The sequence below is a fragment of the Colobus angolensis genome, unplaced genomic scaffold, assembly GCF_000951035.1.
Source record: "Colobus angolensis palliatus isolate OR3802 unplaced genomic scaffold, Cang.pa_1.0 Scaffold20, whole genome shotgun sequence".
NCBI lineage: Eukaryota > Metazoa > Chordata > Mammalia > Primates > Cercopithecidae > Colobus > Colobus angolensis.
This window is the reverse complement of record NW_012115155.1, coordinates 9,735,872-9,745,873: the sequence shown is the minus strand read 5'-3', so window position 1 is coordinate 9,745,873 and position 10,002 is coordinate 9,735,872. Positions and strand designations below refer to the sequence as shown.

At 35.8% G+C, this 10,002-nt stretch overlaps 1 protein-coding gene across 1 annotated transcript in view; it reads left to right on the top strand.

The window, feature by feature from the left end:
• The first annotated feature begins 2,685 nt into the window (after positions 1-2,685).
• MAP3K2 (mitogen-activated protein kinase kinase kinase 2) overlaps positions 2,686-10,002 on the top strand; it is a 38,826-nt gene continuing 31,509 nt past the window's right edge. The window contains exons 1-4 of the mRNA XM_011941674.1: positions 2,686-2,745; positions 6,188-6,306; positions 7,466-7,506; positions 9,275-9,374. Of these exons, the coding sequence (XP_011797064.1) occupies positions 2,739-2,745; positions 6,188-6,306; positions 7,466-7,506; positions 9,275-9,374 (267 nt within the window). The 5' untranslated portion in view covers positions 2,686-2,738. The remainder of the gene's footprint in view (positions 2,746-6,187; positions 6,307-7,465; positions 7,507-9,274; positions 9,375-10,002) is intronic.

Genomic DNA, 10,002 nt, shown 5'->3' with positions numbered 1-10,002 from the left:
CAAAGTATTTTCTAATTTTCCTTATGCCTTCTGTTGACCCACTGATTATTTTTGAGTATGTTTTTTAATTTTCACATATTTGTGAATTTTCCAGATTTCCTTATGTTACCAATTTCTGATTTCATTGCATTGTTGTCAGGAAACACACTTTGTGATTTCAGTCCATATAGTTACTGAGATTTGTTTTATTACCTACTATTTGGTCTGTCTTGGAAATGTTCTATATATATTTGAGAAGAATGTATATTCTGCTATTTTGAGGTTGATTGTTCTGTAGGTGTCTGTTAAGCCTAGTAGTTTTATAGTGTTGTACAAGCCTTGTATTTCCTCATTGATTTTCTGTCTACTTATTTTATCCGTTATTGAATAGCAGGGCATTGAAATCTCCAACTTTTATTTTTGAATTGTGTGTTTCTTCCTTGAATTTTATACTTTTTTGTTTTGTGTATTTTGCGACTCTGTTGTTAGGTGCATATAAGTTTATAATTGCTATATCTTTTTGATGTATTGGCGATCTTTTATTATAAAATGCCCTTTGTCACAACAATTTTTGTGTCATAATCTGTTTTGCCTGATAGTGGTATAGCCACTGCAGGTCTCTTTTGACTACTGTTTGCATAGTATATCTTTTTCTATCCTTTTATTGTCAACCTATTTTGTCTTTGGATTTAAAGTGTGGACCAGGCATTGTGGTTCATAGTCCCAGCACTTAGGGAGGCCAAACTGGGAGGATCAGTTTAGCCCACGAGCTCGAGACCAGCCTAGGTAATCTGTACAAATCTTTTTTAAAAAATCAGCCGGGTGTGATAGTGTGCACCTGTGGTCCTATGTAATCGGGGGTGCTGAGGTGGGAGGATTGCTAGAACCTGGCAGATCAAGGCTGCAGTGAGCTGTGATCATGCCAGTGCACCTCAGCCTGGGAAAGAGAGCAAGACCCTGCCAAAAGAAGAAAGAGAGAAAGAAAGAAGGAGAGAGAGAGAGAGAGAAAGAAAGAAAAGTCTGTTGTAGGCAACATATTTGGGTCAAAATGTTTGGGACCAGAAGTTTTTTGGATTTTTTCATATTTTGTAATATTTGCATATACATAGTGAGGTATCTTGGGAATGGGACCCAAGTCTAAACATGAAATTCTTACGTTTCATATACATCTTACTCATATAGCTAAAGGTAATTTTATGTAATTTTTAAATTGTTTTTGAGACAGGGTCTCACTCTGTCACACAGGCTGGAGTGCAGTGGTACAGTCATAGTTCACTGCAGCCTTGACCTCCCTGGCTCAAGCAGTCCTCCCACTTTAGCCTTCCAATTAGGTAGAACTACAGGCATGCACCACCACACCTGGCTTTTTTTTTTAATTCTTTTTTTTTTGGTAGAAATGGGAGTCTCCCTGTGTTGCCCAAGCTGGTCTCAAACTCCTGGACTCACGTGATCCTCCCACCTTGGCTCCCCCAAATTGCTAGTATTGTAAGTGTGAGCCACGGCACTAGCCAACAATATCTTAAATAATTTTGTGTCTGAAACAAAGTTTCTATTTTATTACCCTTGTAGGCCTCTTGCATGGGGGAATTTGGGCATGCATGGAAAAGATAATATTGCAGTGGAAGGGGCTGGGAGGGTCTTTTTTCTCCTGGGGGATGCTGAATAAACTGTGAGTTGTGCATCTGCCTTTTGACTGTGACATACCACATGAGGTCAGGTTTGTGGAATTTTCCATTCATAGTGTCATGTTGGCACTCATCGTATATTTTTCATCTTATTTTCTAGTTGACCTGGGGATTACAGTTAACATCTTGTAATAACATAGTTTGAGTTAGTATCAACTTAATTGCAATGGTTAACAAACAGTTTTTTTTTTTTTTTAAGAAATTTTTTTTTTTTTTTAGGCAGTCTGACTGTATTGCCCAGACTGGAGTGCCACAGCTCACTGCAACCTCTACCTCCCAGGCCCAAGTGATCCTCCCACCTCAGCCTCCCAAGTAGCTAGGACTACAGGCATGCACTACTGCACCTGGCTAATTTTTTTATTTTTTGTATAGATGGGGTTTCGCTGTGTTGGACAGGCTGGTCTCGAACTCCTGGGCTCAAGCAGTCCGCCTGCCTGGGCCTCGCAAAGTGCTGGGGGTGTGAGCCACTGCGCCTGGCTATAAACACCTTTCTTTTATGTAACTCTATCCTTTCCCTTTCCTGTGTACTGTTAATATTATATGAATTATATTATTATGTATTGTATACCCAGCAACACAGTTATAATGATTGCTTTATGCAGGTTTTTCTTTTTAAACCAATATATTAGTTTCCTATTGCTGCTTATATAGAAAAAGAGTTAATGTAGTGGGCCTGATTGCTTATTTTTAGAAGGCCTGCTTAGGAGTCAGTCTTTGGCTGACACCTGAGAACTTGGATTTCAGGAGGGTTCCTGCCTCTAACTGATAATGGTTTGTATAGACACTATGGTTTATGCTGAATACCTGCTTTTCTTCTGGGAGTCTGGAATTTTGCTATGTGTTAGGCAAGAGGGTGCCTACATGATCAACCTTCAATATAAAACACCTCCCCCCAGCGAAATGTGTAAAGTATTCATATTGTATATTTCTCATTAGTATTATTTATACTGTTTTTTTTCTTTTCGTGGCTCCTTTTCTGTTTCTTTTTATTAATATGTTAATCTGTTTTATCTTCTAAGGCAATGCTGATGGGAGAACCATTTTCCTGATTTTCAAATTGTTGAGCTGTTTGCCATGATGGGTGAGTTCAAACTAAAAGCGTATTTCAGCTATAATTAAAGGATAGAATGGAAGTGAAAAAACTGTCTCTATTATGTGCTATTATAAACCTTTTTATAAATTTATTTTATGATACAGCAGATTTATGAAATGTTTTATATTTACTTAATAGACTTAAATAAAGTACTTTTTGTGTTGCTATAGTTTTAGAGTGATCATTTTATGCATAACACAGTAGGTACATTCAAAATAAACTGTTAAGATGTGTTGTGATTTGCTTAAAGTCTGATGGCAAGAGAGGAATCATAAGATTTTATTTTATGATTCATAGAGCAGTAAATCATTGGTGCTCAGGGATGATGTTATACAACTCTTGGTCGTATATTGTGGTATAATGTTAGTTTAAAGAGACTAAAGTATGGGAATGGATTGTGTATGTTCAGTTTACGTATCATTTTGTTTTCCTCTTTACCTTCTTTTTGTTTTTTCCTTTTCTCCTTTGTGTTAAGGGTTCCAGCATGAGGCAGGGATTAGACAGGAAGGCACTAGAAGGAAATGGAGTCATGAATGGCCTACCCTATCCTAAATCAAGAAAAATGGGACTGAGTAGTTGGATGCTGAATTTTGAAACTTAGACTGATCTTGGGATTTAATTCTGACATTTACTTGCCAGAGTTTGCCTTTATCACACATTTTCTACTTCTTGCTTAACAAAACACACACACACACACACACACACACACACACACACCCATGAAGAACTTATATTTGCCCATGTGATGAAAGTGGGGGCTAGGACACTTTCACTGTGTGTCATTGTAGCAAGTTTGTAAGCTTAAACTTCACCTTCCTAATTTAAAATTTTTCCTTCCACTTCCTCTTCTGTAGTCATGAGGATCAGTGCCCTCTTGTAGCCCAAATTCTCTACTCTAGTTAGCCTTACTTTCAGCTCCAAATTGGATGTACTTTTACTGAACTCCTTTGAACTTTTCATTTTGGCTGCTGTCACTTGTACTCTGTGTATCGATCAAATTTATTTTTGTCAGCCTCAAATAATACTGCTGTATAGAAGGGCAACAATCATTGCTTAAAAACGTGTATAAAGGTAGTCACAGAACACCATGACAGATGTTTGAATTTTTGATTGAGGATGTTCTTCTGTTAATTATTTTTCAAATATCATGAATAAGCATATAAGGTATTTAATTCAACATTTCTGGTAAAAGATTTTTGAAAAAATTATTTTCCAAATTTTTTTTGATTTTATGCTCAATTGAATGTCCTTCCAACATGTGTCAGAAACCCATTGTACTTATCCATAAGTACATAAGTGAAACCGCATCTCTACTAAAAATACAAAAAATTAGCCGGGCATGGTGGTGGGCGCCTGGAGTCCCAGCTACTCAGGAGGCTGAGGCAGGAGAATGGCGTGAACCTGGGAGGCGGAGCTTGCAGTGAGCCGAGATCACGCCACTGCACTCCAGCCTGGGCCACAGAGCGAGACTCTGTCTCAAAGAAAAGAAAAAAGAAATAAGTATATATAAATGTGATAATCAATTTTAGCCAAAGGCCCTCCCCCAAGGCTTTTGACATTGTGATATTAAGCATATAAAATTGTTTAAATTCAAATGTTTAGGTTTCTTCTAATAAAAATTAGAACAACATAGATAGATTAAGAATTAGAGTTACCACTTTGGGAGGCCAAGGTGGGAGGATCACTTGAGCCCAAGAGTTCAAGACCAGCCTGGGCAATATAGTGAGACTCCATCTCTACAAAAAAACTAAAAAAAGAATTAGAGTTCTTCTGTCCCTAGTGTAGAATTAAGGATTTACTTTTTTTTTTTGGAGACGGATTCTCACTCTGTTACCCAGTGTGGAGTGCAGTGATGTGATCTCAGCTCACTGCAACCTCTGCCTTCTGGGCTCAAGTGATTATCCTGCCTTAGCCTCCTGTGTAGCTGGGACTACAAGCGCCCGCCACCATGCCCGGCTCGTTTTTGTATTTTTAGTAGAGACTAAAAGTAGGGTTTCACCATATTGGCCAGGCTGGTCTTGAACTCCTCACCTTGTGATCTGCCCCCCTCGGCCTCCCAAAGTGCTGGGATTACAGGCGTGAGCCATTGTGCCTGGCCAAGGATTTAACCTTCTTAAAGAAGGTCACATCAAATGCTTTTATTCCAGTTGAGATCGTTCTGAGCTTATTGATGGGTGCATCTATTGTGATTATATTGTACCTGTCTGTGGCTTGGTTACCTATTTAGCTAAACTAACATTATGATAAAACTTTATTTTATAAAAAATACTTGGTGAAGGATTATAAAATTTTCTCTTAATCTGGAAATATTAATAAAACCAATAATAAAACCTTATAACCATTACTTTTAAATTTTAATATGCAAATAATTTCACTACAAAATAGAATATATGGAATGTTACTAAAAATTAGTAAGTTAGAGAAGTCAGCTATTTGTGTGTTTGAGAGACTATTAGGGCTATTGAATTGTCAGAATATTTTTAGTGATTCCCCTTGTAGGATATGGCATGTTTTTTTACTACTCCAAGAACATAAGTTACTGCTCACCAAAATGGTTACATTTTAAAATATAAACTGTAAAGTCTCTTGATTCCTTTATTTACCATTTGTGATTATTGTTAGTAGAATTGATTTACTAGTGAAAATACATTAAGTTGTCCCTGACGTCTTCCAGAGAGCTTATAATTGGTATTACTGGCAGGCACACGCTTTTAGTCTCAGAAAGAAACAATTGGTATATTTAGAAGAGTCTAAAAGTTCATGTTCATGTTCATGATCCTTTCTCTCAGTTTTATGGACTTGGTACTTTTTCTAAAGAAAGGAATTTTCTTACATTGTTACTGACCATGATCTTTAAATAGTCTGTTTTTAGTCTTGTCAAACCTTATGGTGAAGAAGTTTGAAAGAGCATTTCCAAATACAGTAGGCCAATATCCACAGGTGAAGCTTTTCTTTGTTGCTGACTCTTAAGTATTGATGAAAGAAAAAAAAAAAAACCTTCCAAAATTAAGTCTGTACTTTGAACATAAGTGCTAAGTAATGATATTTATACAAAGTTGTTTATTTTTTTTCCTCTACTTTTTAAAAGATTTTAGATATCTTGATGTTTTGTTTAGGAGACATAGAAAAGAATTCATTTTAACAGGGCAGTTTTGACCTTATTCTAGGATATTAAATCAGTGGAAGAATCAGAATGACTTCATCTTGTCTATTAGTGTCACATGTGTGGACTAATGGTAGAGCTTGAGTCTATTGCAATTTTATTTTACCAAAAGGATAGGCATTAAAAATGTTCTAGATGGATTTTTGTATGAAATTAATACATTCTCTACTTTAAATTTTATTATAAATTTTGTGTGATGTCTATACATGTTGATATATATGTCACAATTACAATTCTATATATGTGTTTTATTTCAAAATTACCTAGATGATCAGCAAGCTTTGAACTCAATCATGCAAGATTTGGCTGTCCTTCATAAGGCCAGTCGACCAGCATTATCCTTGCAGGAAACCAGAAAAGCAAAATCTTCATCACCAAAAAAACAGGTGTTTATTTTAATAAGTATATTTTGTTTTTCTATGAATTACTTTCCTTTAATACCCTAATCTTACGGAGGACTTGTTTAATGTGTTTAGCTTTTACACTTTCGAATCAAGTATTTTGTTAGTGTTTGTTATACATTTTCCCATAAGAGTGTGTGTTCATCTGTTAACAATAGCAAAGACATGCAATCAATCTCAATGCCCATCAGTGGTAAACTGGATAAAGGAAATGTGGTACATATACACCATGGAATTCTATGTGGCCATAAAAAAAGATCGAGATCATGTCCTTTCGGGAACATGGATGGAACTGGAGGCAATTATCCTTAGCAAACTAATGCAGGAACAGGAAACCAAATACCACATATTCTCACTTATAAGTGGAAGGTAAATAATGAGAACACATGGAGACATAGAGGGGAGCAGTAGACACTGGGGCCTACTGGAGGGTGGAGGGCGGGAGGAGGGAGAGGATCAGGAACAATAACTAATGGGTACTAGGCTTAATACCTGGGTGACTAATCTGTACAAACAATCCCCCATGACATGAGTTTACCTGTATAAGAAATGTGCTCATGTACCCCTGAACTTAAAAGTTAAAAATAAATTTTTTTAAGTATGCGTTCATAAAGAATGGTAGCATTCTGCAGCCGAGGTTGACCCCTTCCCAGAAAAAATAAGGTAGCATTTCATTTAATGTGGTAACTGTTTTCCAAAGCTGACATTTCATCCATTTTTCAAACACTTAAGCAAATTGTTTTTTGTTTTGTTTTGTTCTTCAAATAGTCTACTCTGGATTTTTAGAAATGAGGATGATTTTGATAAATCAGATTAGTTTGGGATACTCAGCATGACATACACAAATATAATATTCTGTATTTCCCATAACAGGATCAGCAAATGTCTCATACTCCTGGTACCTTCACTAGTAGATCTTGGTGTTCTTTCCTGTTGAGCCCAGATTCAGCAACATAATTCTCAACTGTTTAGCAGACACTATCAATTGTTTGGAGCTGGTACAGAAATTCAAACTTCCTTCCTCGTCTGGTCTATTTTAAATGAATGGCTAAAAAACAATATGATTTAGAAATTGTAGGAGTTTTATCAAATCTCTGAATGATTTGTCTGATCTCTGAAAGACTCAATTGTCATTTCATTACAGAATGATGTCCGAGTCAAATTTGAACATAGGGGAGAAAAAAGGTAAGGAAAGAAACATTACATGTTAATTAATTGATTTAATCAAATGTGTATTCTAATTAAGCTGTTGAAAGGTTCTTTTCAGATTTGAATGAAGTTTCATGGTTTACAAATTGAGAATAGAGTAGTCCTTGGGAATGTGTAATGTGTTTAGACTTAAGATAGATAACATATGTCAAAATTCAGGCTAAACATTAGAAATGATTAATGTCTTTGCAATTTTCAGAGATAAATAAGATCACTGCTTAATGCAGCCTTTAAATACTGTCATTTCTTTTTGTTTTTACTTGAGGGAAATTAAGTATATTTTTCCTTGTAATTGTTTCATCCCTCCAGATACTGTATAGCATTTATATATGTGAGCTTAACACTCACAATTCTGATTATTCTCAAGTGACCTCAGTGCTATGACATGTATGTCATTAGCAATGTTGAGGAAAGTGAATTGGACTAGTGGTTGTAAATTATTTAGCAGAGATGTAAACCTAGCCTTCTACTTGGTATCCGTATCTCAGTGCACAAATTATAGGATGGTAGTTGACAACAAAATTGCTGACAAGACCTAATAGGAGTTAAGGCTGATGGAATTTTTTTTTGAGATGGGGTCTTACTCTGTTGCCCAGGCTGGAGTGCAATGGCATGATTTTGGCTCACTGCAACCTCCACCTCCTGGGTTCAAGCGATTCTCCTGCCTCAGCCTCCCGAGTAACTGGGGTTACAGGCGACTGCCACCATGCCTGGATAATTTTTGTATTTTTTAGTTGAGATGGGGTTTCACCATGTTGGCCAGGCTGGTCTTGAACTCCCAACCTCAGATGATCCACCTGCCTCAGCCTCCCAAAGTGCTGGGATTACAGGCATGAGCCACTGTGCCTGGCCTGATGGTGGAATTTCATATCTGCTAGTAGTGTCTCATGAAATAATGTAGTGAAAAGCCTAACAGTTTTAAGGATTTTAAAGTGGCTCACAAATCATATAAGCGTATTTTACATAGAAATGTTTAAAACTGGAATATATCAGATAAACCATGGAACTCTCCAATCTATTTTCCTATTTAAGATTCTTTTATGGATATTTTCCCAATTTTTTCATTCATTCAGCATTATTTGTTGAGTACTTAGTATATATATGCTAGGCCCTAGAGGAATAAAGGGAGCAAAGCAGACATAGTCTCTTTCCTTATAGGTCTTATAGTGTGGTATTGGTGGTCTTCAGGCTTTAGGTGCATATGCTCTCAAGGGGCAGCACAGGCCAATCCTTTGGAAAATAGAAAGAAAACACTAGAATTTTAATCTTTTTAAAATATTTATTTTGGAAGTATGCCTACATGATACATGTACCCCAAAATGTTGAGTTGATAAGGATACAGAAATCAAAATTTGAATTCCTGGAGAACAACTTTATTCTTTTTAACAGTTTCATTCTGTCATAAAGATGTCACATAGTTAAGTTTAATCACTTTCCTCAATAAACATTTTGCATTGCTGTTTAACATTCATATGGTAGTTTCAGTGCAAATTAAAAACTGCAGAAAATTTTGAGAATTTCTTTCTTAAAATTTGTATTAGGATAAAACAGACTTCAGAGTTTTTGAACTTTGGGTTGAAAATCTGTGCCTGTGATAAAAAATGTGCTGTTGTAGTGTTCAAGTAAAGTGAATATTTACATAATTTTAAGTTAATTTTGTATCTCTCTAAAAGGAGATAACTGTTGCAAGTTTATTATTTAACTTTGCCTAAGAAAATAAAATCTTAAAATTGTGTTTATATAGAATCCTTCAGTTCCCTAGACCAGTTAAACTGGAAGATCTGAGATCTAAAGCTAAAATTGCCTTTGGACAGTCTATGGATCTACATTATACCAATAATGAGGTAAACACATACAGTTTAACTTTAGTAGATCTTATCTTAAAAAGTAGTGTGTTCGTTTAAGAGACTGCTTTTAAGACTTGTGTTTTTATTTAGGGATTGATAAATATATGGTATATCAGAAGAATAAAACCTAAGTAAATTTTAACTGACTAAAATGGATTTTTTTCATTGTGGAAAATAATAGAGGGTGCTACTATGCAAATAATTGAATGAGGGCATATTATAGGGGAAAATACATGTATTGGAATTTTGCTGCTTGTTTATGGTTTTGTTTTTATTCTATGTACTTTATTGATGAACTGTGTTTTCCTGTCATACTCTACACTTGGCTACAGATGACAGAGCTTTGGTAGTTAAACAATTGAGTTAAAGGATTATTTTAGTGTTGGTCAGGGCTCAATTAGATTATTATGTTTGGGAATCAGTACATATGATCTTAAGGGGCTTGCTTTAGCAATGAGGAGCTCTGTGTTGTGGAGAAACCCCTTTTTAATGTTCTGTAAACTTAGGATTGGATTCAGTGATCTTTGAAGTTTCTTTTAGTTCTTGGGATTCTATGAGATATCAGGATCTTGTGATCTTAAAATTTATAGGACAATTTAGTTAATAATTGGGTGAGGCCGGGCGC